This window comes from Vulpes lagopus, chromosome 8, assembly GCF_018345385.1.
Source record: "Vulpes lagopus strain Blue_001 chromosome 8, ASM1834538v1, whole genome shotgun sequence".
Lineage (NCBI taxonomy): Eukaryota > Metazoa > Chordata > Mammalia > Carnivora > Canidae > Vulpes > Vulpes lagopus.
This window is the reverse complement of record NC_054831.1, coordinates 91,577,038-91,601,813: the sequence shown is the minus strand read 5'-3', so window position 1 is coordinate 91,601,813 and position 24,776 is coordinate 91,577,038. Positions and strand designations below refer to the sequence as shown.

The 24,776-nt window shown below is 37.1% G+C and overlaps 1 protein-coding gene across 1 annotated transcript; it reads left to right on the top strand.

Moving 5' to 3' along the window:
* The first annotated feature begins 10,852 nt into the window (after positions 1-10,852).
* C8H5orf46 (chromosome 8 C5orf46 homolog) lies at positions 10,853-23,392 on the top strand. Its single transcript, XM_041764798.1, has 4 exons — positions 10,853-10,973; positions 15,033-15,168; positions 19,289-19,345; positions 23,235-23,392. Exons 1-3 carry the CDS (start codon positions 10,904-10,906, stop codon positions 19,335-19,337), a joined length of 255 nt encoding a protein of 84 aa, XP_041620732.1. The 5' UTR covers positions 10,853-10,903; the 3' UTR covers positions 19,338-19,345; positions 23,235-23,392.
* Positions 23,393-24,776: the final 1,384 nt, after the last annotated feature.

Here is a 24,776-nt window from a genome sequence, read left to right as displayed (position 1 = left end):
TTGAAATCAGGTAAAAGGACTCCTCAGAATTTGTTTTCTCCACAAAATTTTTTTAGTTATTCCAGTTCTCTGCCTTTCCATATAAATTTTAAAATCACTTTGTCATTTTCTATATAAAATTACTTTGGAAATAATTTACATCTTAGTAATATTTAGTATTCCAATGAATGAACATAATAAATCTTTTGGTTTATTTTGGTCATTTTTTATTTCTTTCAACAAAATTGTATAGTTATCAGCATACATATTGTGCAATATTTTGTTTGATTTATACCTGAGTATTTTATGTTTTTTGGTGCTATTGGAAATTACATATATTTTAATCTCAATTTCCATTTGTTCTTTGTAAGTAGTAAGACATGCCATTGATTTTTGTAAGTTAACCTTGTGTTCTACAAACTTGTTAAATGTACTTATCAGTTCTACAGCATTTTAATGTTTTATTTGGGATTCTCTACACAGACAGGCATGTCTTCTGTGAATAGAAACAGTTTTATTTCTCCCTTTCCAATCAGTGTGCTGTTTAATTCTTTTTCTTGCCATACTGCACTAGTAAAAAGCGTTATGGCAATACAGAAAAGGAGTAGTGAGAAAGAATATCTTTGTCTTGTTTCTGACTTCAGTGAAAAGCATTCATATTTCAATATTAAACATGATGTTAGCTGTGGATGTTTTATAGATACTCTCAAGTTGAAGAATTTCCTTTTTATTCCTACTTTGCTGAGAGGCAACGCATATAATGAATATTGAATTTTTAAAAATTATTTCTGTATTTATCCAGATAATTATATGGTTTTTCTTCTTTAATCTACCCATAGGGTAAACTGCATTTATTGATTTTCAAATATTGAAAAGCTCTGCAGTCCAGGTATAAGGCTTCCTTCATCTGCTAGTACTTTCTTTGGGGGTTTTATGTTTATGTTTCTGAAGGATATTGATCTATAATTTTCTTGTATTATAGTTTGTTTTTTTTAATTGTGGCAACTGGATAATGTTGGTCTCATAAAATGGCCAAGTACAATGAAAGATGCTCCGTATTACTAGCTATTAGGGAAATCAAAATCAAAATCAAAATTAGATAACATTTCACATCCACTAGAATGACTAGAATTAAAAATACATAGTAAAAAGGGCTAGTTATGATATAGAGAAACTGGACCCCTTATGCATTGCAAGTGAAAATGTAAAATGGTGTAGATATATTGGAAAAGTCTGGCAGTTCCTCAACAGATTAAACTTAGAGTTATATGACACAGCAATTTCATCCCTATATATACTTAAGAGAATAAAAACATACATTTAATCAAACACTTGTAGGAGGAATGTTCACAACAGTATTATCTATAATAGCCAAATACTGGAATCAACCCAAATTTCTATTAAGTAATGAATTATTAAACAAAATTCAACATTGGAATATTATTTGGCAAAACAAAGGAATAAGTATGATGCATGCTACTACATAAATGAACCTTGTAAACATTATACTAAGTGAAAGAAGCTGGACACAAAAGGCCACATTTTATATAATTACATTTACATGAAATGTCCATAATAGGCAAATCTTAAGAGACCAAAAGCAGTTTAGTGATTGCTAGGGCTGGAGGGGAGGAGGATTAGGGAGATGTGAGGAGTGACTGATAATAAGGATGGGTTTTAGGGGAGTAATGAAAAAGCTATAAAATTGTTTATGACAACTCTGAATGTACACTTTAAATGGTTGAATTGATGGTATGTGAATTATATTTCAATAAAGTTCTTAAAACATTTAGTTGGGAACTGGTCCCTCCTCTTCTATATTCTAAATAAGTTTTCTGTAGATCTGTTATTATGTGTTCCCGGAGTGTTAGAATTCATTAGTGAAACTATTCTTATACTGGGATTTCCTCTACTGAATAGCTTTCAGATATGGATTTCATTTTTAATTGATACAGAACTATTCAAATTACCTATTTTTTCCTGAATGACTTTCTTTGGTTTGTGTCAAGGAATGTCCATTTCATCTAAGTTGTCACCTCTATGGATATAGGGCTGTTCATATTATTCCTTATTATTAAACAACTGGGATCTAAGGTGATGTTCCTTTTTTGGTCCTGATATTTGTAGTTCATGTCTTCACTTTATCTCTGCCATTCTCTTTCTCTTTCCCTCTCTCTCTTTCCATTTCTCTCATTGACAAATATGTCAAAATGTATATCACTTTTATTATTTTTTCGAAGGATTAGATCCTCACTTCATTAACTTTTCTCTATTCTCAACGTAATGGATTTATGCCCTTATCTTTACTATGTTATTTATTTTGAGTTTAAGTTGCATTTTTGTTTGTTTGTTTGTTTATGGTGGAAGCTGAGCTCACTGATTTCCCTCTCTTTTATTTTTTTTTAATTATTTTTTTAAATTGGAGTTTGATTTGCCAACATATAGCATATCACCCAGTGCTCATCCCATCAAGTGCCCCCTCAGTGCCCCTCACCCAGTCACCCCAACCCCCCATCCACCTCCCTTTCCACTACCCCTTGTTTGTTTCCCAGAGTTAGGAGTCTCTCATGTTCTGTCTCCCTCTGATATTTTCACTCATTTTCTTTCCTTTCCCCTTTATTCCCTTTCACTATCTTTCTATTCCCCAAATGAATGAGACTTTATAATGTTTGTCCTTCTCCAATTGACTTACTTCACTCAGCATCATACCCTCCAGTTCCATCCACATCAAAGCAAATAATGGGTATTTGTCTTTTCTAATGGCTGAGGAATATTCCATTGTATACATAAACCACAGCTTCTTTTAGTACAAGACTTTAATGATATAAATTTACTGCTAAACATTGTATTAGCTGCCTCCTATAAATTTTCATATGTTCACTTTCATCCAATTCAAAATATATTTCAGGGCAGCCTGGGTGGCTCAGCGGTTTAGCACTGCCTTCAGCCCAGGGTGTGATCCTGGAGTCCCGGGATCGTGTCCCATGTCGGGCTCCCTGCATGGAGCCTGCTTCTCCCTCTGCCTGTGTCTCTGCCTCTCTCTCTCTGTCTCTCATGAATGAATAAATAAAATCTTTAATACATATATTAAAGATATATACATATTTCAGTATCTCTTGGGACATTCTCTTTGACTCATGGATTATATAAGACTTTTAAAGTTTAATTTACAAATATTTGGAAACTTTTGACATAGTTGATTACTTGATTTCTAGTTAGTTGGATTCCATTACAGTAAAAAAAAGATAGTTTGCATTATTCCAATTTTCTTAAATGCATTAAGGCTTATTTAATGATCCAGCAAAATCTATCTTGAACAATGTTTCCTTTGCAAATGAATACACTGCTTGGAGTAGAGTATTTTATAATATAATTTAGGTCAATTTGGTTAATAGTGTTATTCAGGTTTTCTGCATCCTTCCTGATTGTTTATCTGCTTGTTCTATCAACCACTGAGAGACTAGTTTCAATGCCTCCATCTATAATTGTCAATTTATATATTCCTCCCCTCTTGTCAGTCTTTGCTACACAGATAATGAGATCCAATTATTAGTCATATACACTATAGGATTATTACATCTTCTTAATAAATTGATCACTTTATGATTATACGATGTCCCTCTTTATCTCTGATAATATTTCTTGTTCTGAACACTATGTTTTCTGATATTAATATAGCCATTCTAACTTTCTTTTGATTACTGTTTGATGATATATATTTTTGCATTCACTTCCTCTTACCTATGTCTTTATATTTAAAGTATCTGTATACAGTATAGTTTGACAATCTCTTATTATTGATGTTTTTAGCTTGTTTACATTTAGTGTAATTATTATGATTGTATATAGCAACAATGTTGCTAGATTTTTTAAAATTCCATCTATTCTTTCTTTCCCCTCCTTTTCACCTATATTTGAATTAAATGAGTATTTCTGTGGATCTATTTTATCTCTGTTGTTGACTCAATAGACTCAACTGGTTTTCCATCAATGTATAGTTTTCAATTTATACTCTAACAATTTATAGTTTTCAAATAATTCTATATCCATTACCTCACTTGATTCCAGAAAAACCTTGTGACTTAAGTTTATTATACTCCTGTCTGGAATAGATAAATTATATATCACTGACAAATATTTATTCTGTGATTTTAAGGCTAAGGTCTTCATAATTTAGAGGAAAATTACCATTTCCATGTGATCAATGTATGCTTAATCCTTTTTTTAAGTCCTCTTCATTCTATCCCATGTGCCAAAGTGAGGCACGACCAAGTAAGTACCTATTCTCGAATACGGCTTCCACCCTCAGCCACAGATCTAGCTGCTAGAAAAACAAAAGCCACTGGACTCTTATGTTACCTTTCTATGTATACCTCATCTCTTGGCCTGCGTTTTGGCACTCATTTCAGTGGGAATCCAGAATCACCTTTGCCACTATCCCCAATTGTTCATTCACACATCTAATTAGCATCCATTGAATACCCGCTGTATTATTTAGCACTGTCTACTTGACAGTCATGATTGTAGGCAAAGAATATCTGAGGATAAATAAGGTAGGGCCCATGCTTGAGGAGCCTGTTGCTTAATGAAGGTGTCGAAAATAAAACAATAACTTATGACTCAAAACAATCCATACTATAATAAAGTTGTGTGCAAATGAGCCCATAGCAGACGTGATTAATTTTGCCATGGATTAGACCAGGGATGTGGTCACAATGTTTTTCTGAAGTATGTAATATTTGAAAGATGAGTTGGTGGGAATTGGATATTCCAAATAAAACTAACAGAGTTTTACCCATATGCAGTAAAGAGCCATGGAATTATTAGAGAAGGGAAATGACAGAAGATGTAAACATAATCATGCTTAGAAACATAAAAATGATAGCGATGTTGAGGTGATAGGAGAGGTATACATCAGGAAAACAAGGTTGTTATTGCAACAGTCAAGATGAAGTCCTAAACTATGACATTTATGAGGGAAATGAAGACCATTTGATAAATGTGAAGGACATTTAAGAGGAGAATTGGTAGGATTTTGTAAACAAATGGGTTCCAAAGTGAAAAAATAGTCAAAGAAAATTTGCATTTCTAACTCTTATAATTGATGATAGCAATGTGCTTATCTAAGATTGTAACAGGAAAATAAGAAGAGAGGAAAAACTAACCATGGGCTTTAATACTTCTCTGTTATTTCTTACTCCTACCAATGTTCTCTGTTTCTTCTTCTCCCTCCCTCTCTCTTTTTCTATTATTTCTTCTTGGCATGTTCATTAATTAAAGTAAATTTCAAGATTCAGTTAGCTCACTTTAATGTTCACTTCTAATAATACTCAAGAGTCTGAAGGTTCATTCCTGGAAATACGTTATGCTCTAAAATGCTTCTGTGCTTTTGCAGATGTCATGTGTCCTACTTGACGTGTCTTCTCCACAACTTGCTTGCATATTGAGCACCCACAGACCCATTTTTCAAGGCCCCAAACAAATGATACTTCCATGATTGCCTCCTGAGACAATGTTAACTACTATGTGATACACTCCCATAGGAATCTATTCATAGCTCCCTTAGTATGTCTCATATTTAAATGGTAGTCATTTGGTTACATATTTGCCTCCTCAACAAAGGCGAGGTCAGGAACTAGTGTTTTACATTTTCTTGTCCCTCATGCATAGCAGAGCACCTGGCAATAACACAAGCTCAATAAATTCCCAATAAATAAGAAATTAATAAATTGATCAGTGGCATAAGGGTTGACTAAGATGTAAGTTATGTGCAGAAAGGTGACAAAGGCTATGGTCACTCCTCAGCATGTGGTCACCATGGGCAGGGAAGCCCTTCCTTAAGCCACATGCATTCTTTCCAGGGCTGGTCTGAAACTTTGGCTAGAGTGAACCAAGAACAAGAGATGAGCTAATAATTTCCTTATGAGGAACACAGGGGTAAAATATGTCCCAGATGTGATATTAAAGAGGAACTGGGCCCTCAATAACTTCTGATTTCCACTTTCCACATGTGGTTTTAACTTCTTACATACTAACATTTAATCATTTACTTGACTCCCCCCATTCTAGTCATTCACTCTCTGATCTGGAGTTAAATGCAAGAAAACACTCATGAGGTCCTATCCTTTATAGGGTTGCCAAGATTGGGCATATAAAAGTATAAGATGCCTGACTGAATTTAAATTTCAGCTGAATAACAAATACTTTTAGTATAACTTTGTCCTGTGAAATATTTAAGACATACTTATATGAAAAAATTATTCGCTGTTTATCTGAAATTCAAATTTAAGTGGACACCTTGTGTTTTATTCTATAACCCTATCTCTGGTTTATTTTCTGTCAAGGATTAAGACACTTGGTACCTCTGATATATCAAACTGAGATACAACAGAGGTGAGTGAGGTGAGTCAGATCTTCATCCAGAAATCAGTGGGAAACCTACAGACTAATGGGAAAAACAAAAACACAGATGGATCTGTGAGTGAACAGGCCAGTGAGTGCAAGCTTCCTTGTTTGACCCTTGCTTTTTGCCAGTAACAGCCCTGAGAACGTGCCAGTGCAACATAATGTAATAAGAGTACAAACTCTGAAACCACATATCCTTGAGTTGAATTCCTTGCTGGGGCTCACACATGATTTGTAAGTCTGGACAAATTACTTAATTTCTCCAAGCTTGAATTCCTTATATAAATTAGGATAGTAATAGTAGCCTCTCACCAGATTCACTGATATGTTGCATCTAGTGTGATACCTGGCCAGAGTTACCAACATTAGCCTATTACTATTATTAGCTGTAATGCTGCTTCCATGGCTAACTGTCACTCCATCCTCTGGGACAACCCAGGGTGGGACAGGATGGTACAAGACAGGAGGGAAGATGATAATGATAAGACATAACAGGATAAAATAAAACAGGGTAGAATAATAGGATAGGGTAGGGTGGAATGGAACGGAATGGAATAGTATGATTAGTCTACCACTTATTTTTTACTTAGCATATTCAAGGCACTGTGCTAACTGTGTGCATTTATTTTCTCATCCAATTATTGGATCTACAAAGCATAAAGAAATTAGGAAGTACTTGTAAGGTGACAAGGTCATACAACTTGTAAGTGGCAAATCTGAAACTCAAACCCAGGTCTATCTGATCCCCAGGTCCATGCACGCTTAACCAGTAACACATACATCAAAATCCTTCTGTGAGATTTCCAACCCCGATTGCAGTTCTTTCCTGGACTAAGAAATCTGATGACTTTCATTTATGCATGGAAATGTCCATAGGAATTAGAGTTCCTATTCCTTCCATTCTCATATCTTCTTTCCAAGCTAGAATGACATTCCAAGGCAAGGTCCTTCTCTTCCTCTTTCCAACTTGGATAAAACAATCTTTCAAAATTTCAGTTTCTCCTCGTTAAAAGCAAATCCAATTCATTTGTTTATACCAATGGAGGATAAGTCACAGCTTGTAAACTGCTACTCATGTGGCACACATTAAAGGCAACAGCCAATACATAGAAGCAACCTAAGTGGCCATCAGTGGATGAATGAATAAAGATGCTGCTTCACACACACACACACACACACACACACACACACTAGAATATTATTCATCTATTAAAAAAATCAAGGAAATCCTACCATTTGTTACAACAAGGATGGACTTTGAAGGCATTATGCTGTCAGATAAGTCATACTGATGAAGACAAATACCATATGATCTCACTTATATGTGGAATTTTTAAAAACTACAATAAAAATCCAAACTCACATAAAATGAGATGGATTTGTGGTTACCCGAGGCAGAGAAGGGGGAGAGAGGAAATTGGAGGAAGGTGGTCAAAAGGTACAAACTCCCATTTCTGAATGTACAATAGGAGTCTAACTAACACTACTTTATAATACATAGGGAAGTTGTTAAGGGAATAAATTCTGTGAGTTATCACAAAAAGAAATTTTTTTCCTTTTTTCTTTCTTTTTATTGTATTTACATGAGAAGATGGATGTTAGCTAAACCTACCGCAGTAATCATTTCACAATATATGTAAATCAAAACATCATGCTGTATGCCTTGAGCTTATATAGTGATGTATGTCAATTATATCTCAATAAAACTGAGGAAACAAATAAAGGTTCTTTACAGCTTATCAGGTATTTTATCTGTTATCTTCTATATCTTTAAATAATGCAGACAAGTAGGCTGGGACTTATAATATGTTCCAGTTTTATAGATGAGGAAACCGAGAGTGTGGCATCAATCATTTGCCAGCATCACAGATATTAACTGATAGAACTATCACACAAGTCCAGACTTTTTTTCTCAAAACTATTTATTAATTCATTTATTTCATAGGCATCTGTTGGGTATTCTGGAAACCAGTGATATCTCAGTGAACAGAGACCAGAATCCTTCCACGGTGGATTTTAACATCTCTGGCAAAGAAAGGCATTAAATAATGAAAGACAAAATAATATTTAAATCCTAAGAAGGAAGAATACAGAGTGTATAAAAGATTACCAAAGAGGGGTCTGGGTTAGATTAGAATCACAGTTTTCTCAAAAAAAAAAAAGAGGCATTTTAACTGAAATCTGAAACTAAAAGGAATAAACCAACAGAAATGAAATGAAAAGATTAAAATACAGCAAACACAGACAACTGAACATCAGACCCAGGGAATATTTAATCAGGGTCACAAAATGAGTTAGTTGTACTGACAGGAATAGAATCCTGCTATCCTGACCCTCAATGTGGTGTTATTTCCTTGACACCAGATGCTGAAAGCTGATTCAGGAACTTGTCTGAATACCCCATTTAGCTGATATCTTTGAGAAGCCAGCAGGGCCTAGCTTTCAGGTTGCAACATTAGAGTCTTTGCTTGCCTGTACAGCGTTCTTATGGTGAATTAGAGCCCCCTGAGCGCTCAAAGCTCGTGCAAAGCAGAGGTACTATTAGCCTTTCCAGTGCAAATTACAGCCACATATTAGGGGCCATGGCATGGCTAAAAGAGGAAGCTTGAGTATTTTTTCCCACAAATACCACTAGACAAACACTGTGTTCTCTCCTAAGCAGTGACCCTGATGGCATAAATCTAACTCATTGAAAGCTTCCTACTATGGACTACTATCTCTAGATCACAACCCTTTGTATAGGAGAAACAGGATTAGGGTCTTAAGAAGATAATTTGGGGGGATCCCTGGGTGGCGCAGTGGTTTGGCGCTTGCCTTTGGCCCAGGGCGCGATCCTGGAGACCCGGAATCGAATCCCACATCAGGCTCCCGGTGCATGGAGCCTGCTTCTCCCTCTGCCTATGTCTCTCTCTCTCTCTCTCTCTCTCTGTGACTATCATAAATAAATAAAAATTAAAAAAAAAAAAAAAGAAGATAATTTGGAGTGGGACACCAGGATGGCTCAGTCGGTTAAGTGGCCATTCTCAATTTCAGCTTAGGTCATGATCTCAAGGTTCTAATATTGAACCCCATGTTGGGCTCCATGCTGGATATGGAGGCTGCTTAAGATTCTTTTTCTATCTGCCCCTCCAACCATCACCTCCACACTCTCTTAAAAAAAAAAAAAGATAGATTGGAGTTGGAGAGGAAACCTGGAAGGGTCCAAGCAGAGCTGCCTGATGGCTTCCAAGTGCAGCTTTGTGTCTTGTAAGAAGTACTAACCTGAGTGAGAGGGCCATGTCCGGGCTCTGTGACACCAGACAAGCCTCCTGTTTCCATATGTCAGTTAACATAATAGGGCCATCTGATACAGTATATATGTTTTGGTCAATCTATAAGTTTAGGAACTAAAGGCTCAGCCCAATTAGTTAAATTTATAAAAGGTATCAGGATAACCAATATCATATAGACTTGAACTAAATTTTATCCCTTTGATTGTTCATATTCAGGAGGAAATATATTTTACACTTGAGATACATAGCAGCATTTCAACCTCAATATTCCATTTTACTGAATGAAAAATGTATTTTTCTTTTCTTTTTTGATGTTTGCTATATGCCTTGAGTAACATGTATCGAACTCTGAAAACAACAGTCTTGCCCTTAAGGAGTCTACAGTGTATTGATGGAGACATTTAAACACCCACCTATCAGGCACCTAGCGGAGCATCTACCTCTGTCAGGAAGAACCAGAATGAGCTTCCCAAGGATGTGAAGTCAAAGCTGAGACCAATTAGAAGATCCATAATAAGCTCCTTGAAGATTCAGTAGTTAATAAAAAAAAAAAAAACTCTGTCGTTAAGAGATCCATGCGCAAAAGGAGAAGAGATCTCTTCAAGTACTTAGTTCTCAAACAATATGTTAGGTTTCCAGAAGGCAGATGATAGAGCAACTGTCTGGAGTGGGGTGGAATCATCATCATGAAGGTTCCACAGGGAAGGGGCATTTAAACCTGAGTCCGAGGAATAAGTAGGAATAAGGGGAGATGATGGGGAGGTTTATCCTGGGAAAAATAAAAAGCATGAGCCAGTGGCAAGAGGGTGTGAATGGGCATGCCGATGTGGGGACAAGTAATTAGTTCAGAGCATGGAAAAACAAGCAGAGGGCAGAAGGAGGGCAGTAGGCACACCTCACCAATCTGATTTGTGGCCTGCTCCTTAGCCCTGCATAGTAACTGCCTGATATCCATCAAATTATTGATGCTGTCGTTGGAACTACCTTTAACAGGGTTACTGTAGTGCTGTTTATAAAATACACATTACAGAAAGCAATAGGGTTTTCCTTTACCTAAGTGAAAAACTTGGGGTTTAAAAGATAGGGCAGGGTTCATTAGTAGAAATCCAAGCGCAAGCTGTGCAGATATCTTGCGCAACAACCTAAATTCCACAGCAGATGATGTCACCTATAAAGGCTCTATAAATGGAGCAAGTCTTGGGGTGCATTTGAGCAGGTTATCTGCACCTGTACCGAAGGCTGCAAGCATGGCTGTCTCAGTGCTGCGGCTGACGATCGTCCTGGGACTACTCATCTTGATCCTGACTTGCCAGGCCGGTAAGTGTTTCCAAGAGCAGCCCATGCAATGTGGGGTAGTTAGCCAGGATTAGAGGAAGGTGGTGGCACTGATCCAGAATGCAAAGAGGAAAGAGGGAGACGGGGCTTTGGGCAGTGCAGAAAGAGCCCTGGGCAAGAGGACAAGAGGCAGATCTTCTAACAAAAAGAAAGCAGGATTTGTATTCTAATGTGCTTCAGTGACAGCCTCTAACCTCAGCAAATGTATGAAGTTTGGAATGATCTTTTTTCTTACATATTCATGCAACACAGTGACACTAATATAAATTTTTTGACAGCCGAGGGGGTACTTATTTTTTGATGATTCTAACTAACAATGTTCAAAGGTAAAGAACTTATACCCTGGAGTAAGTCTCGTAAATCTGGCTTTACCACTCATCAGAAATGTGACTTCAGGCAGGTTATTCAACCTCTCTGGGCCTCACGTGTTAAAGGGAGTATCAATAGTTAACTTTCATATAAAGTGATGAAAACTGAAGAAAACTGAATAAGAGACAAAAGTCTGGTCCTTAATAAGCACCTGCTAAATATTAACTGTTATTGTTATCATATATTATCTCACTTGATTCTCATAAAAATCCTTTTAAGTAAACATTCCAAGTTTTATCATTTCTCCTTCAGCAGGTTAACAAAGCTTGCAGAAGGCAAGTCACTTGGGCATAGAGACAGGTAGAAGTGACATGCCTGGGACTGGAACCCCGGGTCCCTCGATTCTGTCCATTATGACCAAGTGCCTACTACTTTCGTGTCTGTTCTGAGCATGTAGGGGACCACAAGGCAGCTTGAAGATTCTCCTTAATTTATTTTGGGCTTGCAGAAGAAGGTAAGCTCTTGACTTGTCTTTATTCAGAAGGATAGGTCAGAAAACACAGCCAGTACAAGTAATTTAGTAACAGAGCCCTTTGAAATGTTCTGCATGTAACTTGTCAGAACTCCACATCGTCAGCCAGCCACTGTCCACCCGCAGAACATACAGGCAGACTGCCACAAAGATGACCTCAGACACTAATGTGTCTATCACCTCCTGAAGTCATCACCACGATAAAGGGAAAGTTGAGATGGCAGCTTAAGGACCAGTCCCCAGCTCCGTGTCTCATGAACTCCGAAACTAGTTAAATCAGTTCACTGCTTTGAACTTCAGTTTCTTCATCTGTAAAATGGGATAACAATCAACTTCACCAGATCAAGTGAATATACCCTTGTTATCACTTTGTAAACCACGAACACTATATAAATATCAGCAGGAGTGTATTTTTTCAGAATTTTGTGATTACCTTGACAGAAAACCTCAACCAAGTAGTTGATGTAAATAAAGACTAGTCCATATTATACTTGAAAAGAAAAAAAATATTCTACTATTGGCTTTGATATTTTGTTTCCAGTATGTCAGACTTCTTAATTTTTATTATTTTTATTTATTTTTCTGCTTTTCAACATTTTCAAATTTCTTAATGCCTTAACTGCAGTTTTTAATTTTCATAATCTCCTAAAGCACCAGAGGAAAAAAAACTATGAATCATTTTGTTACTGTTATTACTAATATATTTTATTTATATATGCACCCATTATTATGGACATATATCCATAATAATGCAGCAGTTATTTATTGTGGGTTTACCAAGGACCTGGTACTGTGATAAGTGGTATACGCATGATATGGATATATAGATTTGCGTATACACATATGTATATGATACATATGAAAGATATACAAAATATGTTCCGATCGTAAACACAATGAGAAAACTGAGAGTGGTTAAGTATTGTGTGTAAGGTCACATGATGGATTTTTTTTGCTGAAGACAGGAATCAAACTCAGGTATACAGGACTCCAAAACACATGGTCCACCATACTCTGAAACTTCTTATTTTATTTTATTTTATTTTATTTTATTTTATTTTATTTCATTTATTCATAAGAGACACACAGAGAGAGAGACGCAGAGACACAGGCAGAGGGAGAAGCAGGCCCCATACAGGGAACCCGATGCAGGACTCGATCCTGGGTCTCCAGGATCACGCCCTGAGCCAGAGGCAGGCGCTAAACCACTGAGCCACCCAGGGATCCCACTCTGAAACTTCTTAATATAGATGTGGTTCAAGGGCTGGGGCTAAGGATCCAATCTTCATACATACTCCAAACCAGGGCTCTTTGCATATTGAAAAGCTAGCATTTCGCATCATATTAAAATAAAAAGTCAGTAAAATCAACTTGTTATGCAAGTAAGCATAGGGCAACACGGGGCAAAAGGAACTCACCTTTCATGCAAAGAATTGCTGTTTTGTACCTCATAAATGTCTTCAGGGGAAAACTGCTCAAGGATAGTATTATATCATGTTTTTTATTTACCAAATCTGGCAACACTACTTGTGAAGCTACAATAACACTAAAAGCTAAAGGTCCCACTTCATCCAAACACCAGAGTCCAAGAGGGAGGCCACTTGAACCTGCTAACTGCCACTCTTCATTATTTTTAATCTCCTGAACCATTTAGACCACAAAGCAAAGCCAATACCCCCCAAGGGAACTTGCATGTCCCCAGCTTCACTCTCTGGATCCTTGGTCCTCATTTAATGGGCACTTGACTAAGAGTTAAGAGTGAGAAGCCTGAATTTAGAGTTCCATCTTCTCTTCCTATTTGTGAGATCTCCTGCAAGTCACTTAATCTTTTCAGTTTCCTAATCTTTTCAGTTTCTTAGTTCAGTTTCTTAGTAAGTGCATACCCCATAAGAATGGTCAAGGGTAAAATCACAGGGCATTTGTAAAGTTCTGTATATCCTATTTACAGGACTAGTCCTGTCGTCCTATTTACAGACTATCAAATGATATACAAGTGTTAGAATTTCTCCTTGTCATTCTTATTATACTGCTTTCAATCTTATAACATACTTGTGGTTAGATCATAACTTTTCTAGCAAAGGCCATATAGCTCATATTTGTTTTTGTTGTTGATACCTTGTATTTTATAAGTATTCTATGTTTGTTGTAGAAAAATTAAAGAATATAAAGAAACAAAGGTATCTCCACTGTAAAAAAAAAAAAAAAAAAAAGGCTATGCAGTTCAGCACAGAGTGCTTTTGAATCCAGATTTTAATACCAGTCAGACATGGGATTGACCTCTGTTTTGGCCACTCACTAACTCTGCTTTGAATTGGCTCCTCAAACACTCAATTTCAACTTCTTGACTTTTAGCTTGACATAGTTTTGCCTACTTAATAGGGCTGCTGCAAGAATAAAATCATGTAACACTGCATGCAGATCACCTGTCATAGGTCTATCCTTAACAAATGCTACCCATTATTATGTCACCATTATTATCATTACCTCAGGCTGGGGACTGCATGGAGAAAAATACATTAAAATGGGCATTCTGGGGGTGCCTGGGTGGCTCAGTGATTGAGCGTCTGCCTTTGGCTTAGGGCGTGATCCCGGAGTGCCGGGATCGAGTCCCACATCAGGCTCCCTGCATGGAGCCTACTTCTCCCTCTGCCTGTGTCCCTGCCTCTCTCTGTCTTTCATAAATAAATGAATAAAATCTTTTTAAAAAGGGGAGGGCATTCTGGGGGTGCCTGGGCTCAGTTGGTTAAGTTGCTGACTCTCGATTTCAGTTCAGGTCATGATCTCAAGGTAATGGAACCGAGTCCCCTGTCAGGCTCTTCACTTTGTGCAGAGTCTGCTTGAAATTCTCCCTCTGTTCACTCTCGCACTCACATTGTCTCTCTAAAATAAATAAATAATCTTAAAAAGGAGGGGAGGGCATTCTGGGATTTACTAGTTGCTTAACTCTGGACAAGCAACTTAACTTCCATGAGCTTCACTTTTCTCAAACAGAAAGGAAACCCACATCTACCTAAGTATCAATATATGTTGTTTTTAAGAGTTAGATGATACAAGTGAAGACTTTGTCCAGGCAGGCATTAAATGTTCAATAAATATAGCTGTTCAATAAAAATAAGCTGTATAATTAATGAGGGGATACAAAGTGGTCTAGGGCTCCCTTTACTGCTGAGAATCACCTGAGATTCTGTTCTGTTTTTCAGATGACAAACCAGATGACCAGCCAGATGCCTCAGACAAAAAAACAGAACCAGAATTCCCCAAATTCCTAAACCTTTTGGGCACAGAGATCATTGAGAATGCAGTGGAGTTCATCCTTCGCTCCATGACGAGGAGCACGTAAGCACTGAGACAGACCTTGCTTTTGTCCAGTTCGCTGTTGGTAATGACCACATTGCATTAAAATGAATGAGAAACAAAATTGTGCATGACAATATATTATTTGAGTTGAAAAGTATTGCCCTACCTTAAGATATATTTGCATCGCAATGAATTTTCCTAAACTCTTTTGGAGTGTGTACATTCCCAACATGTAGTTCCATAAAATATTTTTTATCTCAGTGCCAGCAGAGTAGGAGCACTAGACCAGGGAATAGAAAGCCAGGTTCTGGTCTTCACACATGTGCTACTTGACTGGGTGAACTCCTTCTCTGAGTGCCTCAGTTTCCTCATCTGTAAAGTTAAAAGAATAAAGGACCCACCCAGTCCAGGCACTGTAAATCTTTGGTGAAGATGGTGGGTAGTGATGTGTTCATTAGTAAGAGGTGTGATGAGTCCTGCCTTTATCTTCTAGTTTGAGAAACTGAAGAGGGTTATCAGAGGGAATAGCTGATCTCTTTTCAGAGACAATCTAGAGAACCTCTCATATGAGTATTGATCATGAGGGATTGCCATGGTGGCAGAGCATATAGCCCAGAATCTTCCCAGGGTTCCCTACCTGCTTCCAAGCCCCTGTGTCCAACTCCTAACACATCTTACTCCAGTCTATACACAGCTCTGATTTTCACTTCTACTTTGCCCTATTGTCATTCCACCCACAGTCATCTCCCTACTTTCAGCTTTCCTGGATCCAACCTGCTCTGAATTTCCAGATGCTTTCAATCTCCACTCACTGAGTCTCTCTTTCAAAGACCCCAAAGCAGAGCTTGACAAACTGTGGTCTAGAATCTCCTGGAGAACTTGTACAAAATGAAGTTTCCTTCATCCCATCTTGCATCTTCCTAGGGCAAAGCTAGGGATATGCTTTTTAACAAGCTTTCTGGTGATTCTGATAGCCCATCAATTTTGAAAGCCCTCATTAGATGCTCTGCACTACACGGACCTTAAAGGTCCACCTAGCCTTTAAATTTTTATTCATATTTGTGTAAGTGTGCATCTTGACTTTTGTTTTAGGGAAAATGCTTCTGACTTCTGTTCGATTCTCAAAAGGGTCGATGACCAATAACAGATTAAGAAACACTTCTACAGAGAAGTAATCAAGGGCCATGTTGTAATCTCTGATTTGCTTAAGTCAATATGTTATCATGTGGATAGGCAGGATTCTGCATACCATCCTCATGCACAAATTATTGAAACTCACAGATGTTTATTTTTGTATTGTTATTTTTCTTATTATGATTGTGTTTGCAACCACTGAGTTCCTGGGATTGTTAATATAAACAAAGAGGAAATCGGCAAGCAAGCACAAAGTACTTATTGCACTCCTGTTGAATATTGTTACAAAGCACAATAATAGCACTGCAAGGAGTTGAGATAGTATTTCTTCTTATTTCTTCCCTGGGGAATTCCCCAGATGTAAACTGGAACTTTTTTTTCTCTGTTAACCCTTAATGAGAAAGCTCATTATCTGAAATAGAAGACAACTGATGTCAGCTCTGGATTTGGGAAGGGAGCTTGACTTCAACCATGTCCTCTTTTCCACATTGTTTTCTAAGTAAATAATGTTCTTTCTGTTTCTGGAATTTAAAACCACCTCGGGCTCTCTGCCCTTGCTTTCATTTCTGCCTAAAATGCTCTTCCCTTCTCTCGTGACTAGTGCTTTGTCCTGTAGCTCATCTAAAAGTCACCACCTTGGAAAACAATTCTATTGCCACTCTTATTCACACTATCTTCTCTCATTCCCTATAGTTCTTCTCTCTTACTTTACCTTGTCATAGTGTCGTTATAATATATATCACCATCTTTATTTATTTTTAATCATGTAGCTATATGAAAGTGGGGACCAGATCTATCTAGTTCATGGCTCTAACACAGTACCTTACAGATTGAATGAGACATTCAGTAAATAATTGTTGAATTGATTAACTAAGGAAAAGTATCTTAGAGATCAGATCTAAAACTCATTATTGCAATTTGACTGAGAAAGCCTGAGGGATCTTTGTTGAAAGACACAGCAGTCCTTGCTCAAGGGAAAAATCTAGCTGTCCTTTCTCTGTCTAAGGGAAGACCATAAATATAATGGGGATGGGGAATGGAAGGAGACCATCAAGATGTGTTCTAAGTCCTTAGTAGACACAAAGTAGGGGCAAAAACTGGGAAGGACAAATCTAGAATGTAATTCCCTTGTCAAAGATTTGCAGTCCTTATGGCAAAATGACATAGCAAATGCAGTGATGACTAATATGCTAACTAAGATAAATGTCAGCAAATCATCTCAGGTAATTTCTAGAGAATGAAGTTGTCACTGACAGCAGGATACTTAGGGCAGTGTTTATGGCAAGGATGAGATACAATTTGGGCCTTCAAAGATAAAATGAGATTTGATTAGAGAGAATGACAGGGATGGGGAACTTTATAAAGATGAGAATTTTCTTGATTTACTCTACTATATCTGATGTGTAAGTACTGTGTCAGGCACATAATAATACCATATGAGTGCTTTTCAGGGCACTGACTAGAATAGCTCACTTTCTCCACTCTGGATTAGAGCTATGTTGACTGGATTCTGGTCATCATTGTCTGAAAAACATACATATTCTTAATTCCTCTGACCCCTCAAGAAGGCTCCAGTCTTTGTGAATTTCCTCTCACCTGCTGAATTTCCATGACACACATTTTCCTGTTTCCTCCCTACCTCTAGCCATTCTTTTGCATTCTTTCTGACTTTTCTTTATGTATCTGCCCTTAAACATTACCCCTTGAAGCTCCAAATATAGCCGGCGTGTGTCTTCAGATGGGCAATATTATTACCGGATCTTTCCTGCTTGTCACCACCTTTCTTGAATCACGGAATATTCTAAATTTTTTTGCTTTATCATTGTTTTTCTTCAACTCCACTGACTAGCTGGCCTAGCAGAGTCCTTCCTTGCCTCTTTCCTGAGCTCTTTTTATTATTTATGGTTGGTTCCACTGTTTCTGTCTGTCCTTCCTCCAAACCATCCTCTACTCATTGTCAGATAACAAAAACACAAGTTGAGTTCTATTACTGCTATGCTTGAAACCCTTTTGTGAAGTTCCATAGGCTGAAAATCAGAACAAATGCATTTGGCTGATGTTAAAATGTTCTTCCCTGAAGCCTGTGTATCTTTTAATCGTGAATCTCACTCCTGAGGTCAAACGCCTGATGCCTCAATGACAAACGATTTGTTTCAGAACTGGTCATGTTTGCATAAACCCCCAACATCCTTGCACATGGCCTTTCGCTGTGCCAGCAAGGCCTTACGAGGAAGACTTGCTTGTTTACCTAGCAAGTCTAATCATTTTTTCAAGTCCAATTCAAAGACAAGCTCTGTGAAGACATCACAGACCCCTATGATTACAGAATGCCGATATTTATACTCTGGATTTCCTAATGCTTTGTAGGAACCTTCATGCCTGTTTCATTGTTTTCAATTGTGTCTATTTTCTCCACTAGACTATGAACTCCTCCAAAGGCCATAGATTAATCATTTTATTTTTTCAGCAGCTACCCTGCACTCTACCCTTGAACAGTATAGTTCTTCTAGTATTAACTCCTGATTCTAGAGATCTCAGTTTTAGACTTTGCAGTTTACCAGCTTTGTGTCTTGGACATGTTGTTTAATCTCTTTGAGCTTTAGAAGTTTTTTTCATACATAAAAAGATAAAAATTCATTCATTTATCCATTTACTATTTATTTAATGCAAACATTTATTAATTTATACTATATGCCAGGCACTGTTCTAGGTGCTGGGGATATATTACTAAACAAATATACCAATATATCCGTCTTATACAGTTTATATATAAATAGACACCTAATGAATAGATTTTTTGGCAAATTCAAAGAGGTAATTGTGCAAACAGATAATTCACAAACTACAAGCTATTATGGAGGTATTGAATTTATGACACTTATTTATGACACTTATTTATGACATAGGAAAATCTACAGAAGAAAACTGGCTCAAACGTTTTAAGACATCCTAGTGATTATCCTAACATTCTTATTTAATCTCAATCCTAATTTGTTTTTTGTCTTTATCTTTTTTTCTTTTCAAGAGGATTTATGGAATTTGATGATAAACAAGGAGAACATTCAACAAAGTGACTTCCCAGGTGACTTTTTTTTCAAAGATTTTATTTATCTATTCATAAGAGACAGGGGGTAATGCAGAGGCAGAGGGAGAAGCAGGCTCCCTTCTGAGCAGGGAGCCAGATGTGGGGCTGGATCCTAGGGCCCTGGGAACACAACCTGAGCCAAAGGCAAATGCTTAACCAACAGAGCCACATAGGCGCCCTCCCCAGGTGATTTTAAGTTACAATTTATAGCTAAAATAATAGCATACTGAACAAAGGGTCTGTCTTATTTTATTTAATTAATTTGGGCATCCCTGTGCCTACCTATAAGCAAAAAAGGTGTTTTTTTGTGTGTGTGTTTTTGCATTTGTTTTTGCTGTAGTTTCTTAAACTTAATTTTAAATACATATTTTTTTATCATCATAAAGTCACAGACCTAATAAGATTATCTTAAGAAAGGAGGCACAGCTGCAGGGTGCAACAGGTAAGCACTGGGAGTTAGGAGACCTGGTCCTGCCCCAACTCTGCTAGTCACTTGCTTTGTGTGCTTGGCACATGAGGGGATTGTGTGCACTAAAATATAAGGGCCCATGTAACTATGCAATTAGTTACTTATGAGAAGAGTGAGATTTGCTGAACCTAATTTCAGGAGAAAAGACTAACAAACTCTCTAATCTCACATAGTTGGATTTACAGTTGTCTCTCCTTATCTGTGAAGGATACATTCCAATACACTGGTGGATACCTGACACTGGATCTCATAGATACTATGCTTTTTCCTATATATACATACCTGTGATAAAGTTTAATTTACAAACTAGGCACTGTTACAGATTAACAATAATAACTAATAATAAAATAGGAGAATTTTAATAATATACTGAAATAAAAGTTATGTAAATGTGGTCTCTCTCTCTCTCAGAATATCTTAGTGTACTGTACTCACCCTTCTGATGATGATGATGAAGTGAGATTATAAAATGGCCCCATGATGAGATGAAGTGACACAAATGACACAGACATTGTGATATAGCATTAGACTACTATTGGTGTCCTGACATTATGTTAGAAATAAGATCGTCTGCTTCCAGACTTCAGTTGGCTGTGGGTAACTGGAATTGTGGAAAGCAAAACCATGAATAAGGGGGAACTAGAAACAATATAGTTTGAGTGCTCAGAAACACTCGCTGGTTCCTTATTCTATTCTCTTGGGAGAATGGATATTGAAATACAAAAACAGAAATGATATAGCTGAGAACAATTATTTTATGAGTAGCTAGCATAAACAATACATACTCTGCTTTAAGCATTAAGCTAAGTGCTGTATATATAGTACCTAATTTCACTCTAACATCGCTATAAAAATGAGTATTGTTATTCTTTAATTTTATAAGTAAGGATTATGACTAAGTCACTAACATGGCCAAGTGAGAAAGGGAAGAGGGAAAGATTTGAACTCAGGCAGCCTAATTCCAGGTTGTGCATTCTATCACTATGCAGTAGTGCTAGTGAATAACAAAGAACAGTGCAGAAGGAAGCAGTTGAAAAGAGTGAGCAAGCTGTGTGATCTTACACATGCCTTCAAGGTGCCCACAGAAACAAAACACCACCCCTTTGGTTAATTGAGTTATCTTACATGTATTTCCAGGAAGCACGGTCTTTCCTAACTCTATTTCATATCTGATCTAGGAATGCTCCTTTTCCTTATTGTCTCCACTTTATGACCTGAGTGTTAGTAATATCGGCTCAGCAAGTTACTATCATATTACCCAGGAACTTAACCTATTCTTTTCTGTAAGCTTCTAAGGACAGAAATCAGTTCTGGGCATTGGAATCAAGACATACTCAACCCAGACCCCCAAACCAGCTAAGCTTCTAAGAACACTCACTTACGTTTGCATTTCCCATTTCCATCTTCTCAGAGCACAGCTTACCTCTTGTTGTAGGTTCCAACCCTCAGCTGGTTTATTCAGAGGCTGCTGACACGCACCTCTCCCTATTGGTACCCACACCCTGAATCCTTGGAATTCTACACCAGCCATTCAATGTAGGAGATAGTCCAATAGACAAGGTGCCATTAAGGAATATAAAGAGCAGAAGAGATGGAGAAGAAAGAAGTTCAAGCTGCTGAACTTGTCTGCTCTTGGTTGTGCAATCCTGGGGAGGTCACTTGGCCTCCCTGAGTTTCACTTCACTCCTTATTAAGGTCAAAAATTTAGGGAACTTAATTGTTCCAGACCTTAATGCCAGAATTTTAACTGCATATAAAAAAACGTTGAGTATGTTCATGAACCAATTGTGCACGCTCTGATGGGCAAGGAAGAATGGCTCAACTTAGGGACATAAAAAAATGGGCTAGAGAGAGGGAAGCCTCTAAGGCCAAGATCAAATTTTGAATGGTTTGATCAGGAGTATCTCTTTAAACCCTAGTGATTGTGCATGTAATAGGTACCTTTAAAAGTTGCACGTGTATGATAATTGCCACATCTAATCAAAAGCAGGTCACCACTTTAGAATTAAATGACTCACAGCATTGCCTATTTCTCCAGTATAGAAAATAGAAAAGATAAAAAAAAAAAAAAAGAAAAAAAAAAAAAAAAAAGAAAATAGAAAAGATGACCAAGTTCTAGGTATGTCCTAAATTAAGATAGACAGACGAATAGATACATGGATACCCCATCTTTCTCCTTTAACACATGCCCCTTTCTTACAGACTCCTTTAGTGCTTATTTAATCTGCACCTACTATGTGTCAGATTCTACCTATTTCTATCAAAATAAATAATGATGTCCAGCCATTGAGAAGTTGACAGCATGGGCTATCATTTAGCACAACGTACCCCAGGACTCTGGAGGGAAATGAAAGTCATGTATAAAAGTGCCTTGGACATGCCTTGGAGAAAGGAAGTAAGGGACATGTCTGGAGGGAGCGGTGAGCACTTAAAGGGCTTTACAAAGAAGGTGAACTTCTGTACATGTCTCAGATGACTGATAGGACAAGGTCTCAAAAGCAACTCATGCAATAGTTGGACACTTAATCTGAGACCCTCCCAACCTCTGCTTGATCACATTGGTACAACCTCCTTATGTTAGTAGACTTAAAACTTACTTCCTATTGTCCAGCATCATTTGAAATAAATCATAGGGATTCAAGTACCCTAGTGTCTTAAGTCACTAGACATCTTAAGGTATAAATTTTCTTCTTGTAGTTAAAAAAATCTGATGAACCTCACTATGCTATTGTCAAAGAAGTAAAAGTTGGGAAAGCGTTTCATGAATTCTTAATTTCTAATTATGTGTTTTGAATTAAGAAAAAATATACTATGTACTCAGTAGATCACATCTGTAGAGTTGTTGAGTCAGAACTTTCCGAGGGACCTGGGAATAAATACATTTTGGGGTGAGGTGGAGGGAATAAATACATTTAATAGGAAATCCTCATGCCGTTGAAGAGCAAACTACAGTTGGGCATGACATTCCTTAATATCCACTCCATGATGTCTTATGGGAAAAGTTTCTTGTTGAATTTAGAGAAAGAAAAATTTGCCTTCCCTAAAAACTACTTCTTCCTTTCTGATTGTAAGATTTATGTAGCATGGTCTATTCCTTTTTTTTTTTTTTTCCTGTCTATCCAGAAACTCAAACTAAAACTGATGACTCACTTTATCCCTAAATTTAACCTATGAGCATCCTCCCTTCATCTTTGTTGCTGATTCTTGCCACATATATCTTGCATTTTCATTTTTATTGTTGTTGCTTATTTCCTCAAATAGTATTATGGTTGATATCATTATAAATCATTTCACATTTTAAAGTGCAGTGACATAAAAATGTTAGAGAAAAGATTAAAAACTTTTTGTTATTTTTCTTAAATATTAAGCCCTCTATAGTTGGTAATTGTTTCCCTCTATTTGGCTTGTGTTTCTAAGGACACTCCCCACAAGGTTCCAGAATAACCCAAGGGCAGCCATTCCTGCTTTTCCAGTTCTGCTTCAGGAGTCCTCCAGAGCAGAGGCCCCAAAAGCAGCTCCAAGCAAGTTCTCAGGATTCAGGACCTGGTTCAACCAAACACAACTATTTTGAACATCCTGACTTAGCATTCTTACCTCTAGAAGTCAGAATAAATGTGTCTTCTTAATGTCACATATCCTAGTCAACTGAGGAGATTTTTGTTGATGGTACCAGTAACTCTCCTGAGCATATTTAAAGTTTTTAATGATGCAAAAAAATATAAAATATACAACTATTATTAACTACAATAACCAAAGGATGGTTCAAAATAAGGAAGCTAAAGCCCAGATAAAGTAACAAGTCCAAAGTCACATAATAAGTAAATGACAGAAAAAGAATTTGAACCTGACTCCAAAGAACAAACTCTTAGCCCTACAAATGTATGACATTTCACAGTTAAAAGTTCCACATGTCCTTTTTGGAAAGTCTTTCAAATATATCTGAGCCCACTCTCCTGGACTAAAAACCAAACATTTTTTTAAATTAACAAGCCTATTACTATTCCAGAGAGTCTTTATAATTCTCATAGAATAGCAGAGTATCAAGGATGGAAGAGTCCTGGAAAAGTCTTGTGCAGCTCTCATATTTGTTCTACCACCTGATTACACAGAGGCAGGTACCCAGTAACCATTGCTATGGTTCTTGCCAACTTGGTCATAGAGGAGGATTAAACCCCTATAGAACCTGACCTATCTGAGTCAGAAAGATTCTCCCAGAATTATTATATGGACAGTAAGACCAGACTGAAATCATGGAGCATGGTGATGATAATAATCATGGCAGTGTTCTAGAATAAAGGATCTCTGTACTTCTACTGAGTTCTCAAGAGTTGTGCTGGTTTGGCCTTTCCTAAGCATTCTCACTCTAAAAGGAACACCAGTGTTTCAATAAATCTTTTGTTTGTCTTGCTTCCTATTTTAATAGCCAAAATTTGTCTGCAGGCAACAGAAAGGATCTTTAATAATATAGATAACTACACAAAGAGTAAACACCTACAAAATACCAAAAATACACATTACTCTCTAAAATAAATTCAGAAAACCCACCTTCTGCATTTTCCAGACACTGCTAATTTCTTCTTTTTTTACTGAGATATAACTGACATATAACATAGTATAGGTTTAAGGTATAAATGTGATGATTTGATATACATGTATACTGCAAAATGATTACAAGAATAAGGTTAGTTAATACATCTATAACTCATGTATTTACCTTTTTTTGGAGTAAAAATTCTTTAAAAGATTTTATTTATTTGAGAGGGAGAGAACACAGAGAGAGAATGAGAGGGAGAAGCAGAATCCTCGCTGAGCAGGGAGCCTGGAGGAGCTCAATCCTGGACCCCGAGATCATTACCTGAGACAAAGGCAGACACTTAACCAACTGAGCCACCCAGGTGCCTCTGGAGTAAAAAAATTTAAGATCTACTCTCTTAGCAACTTACAAGTCCATGATACAGT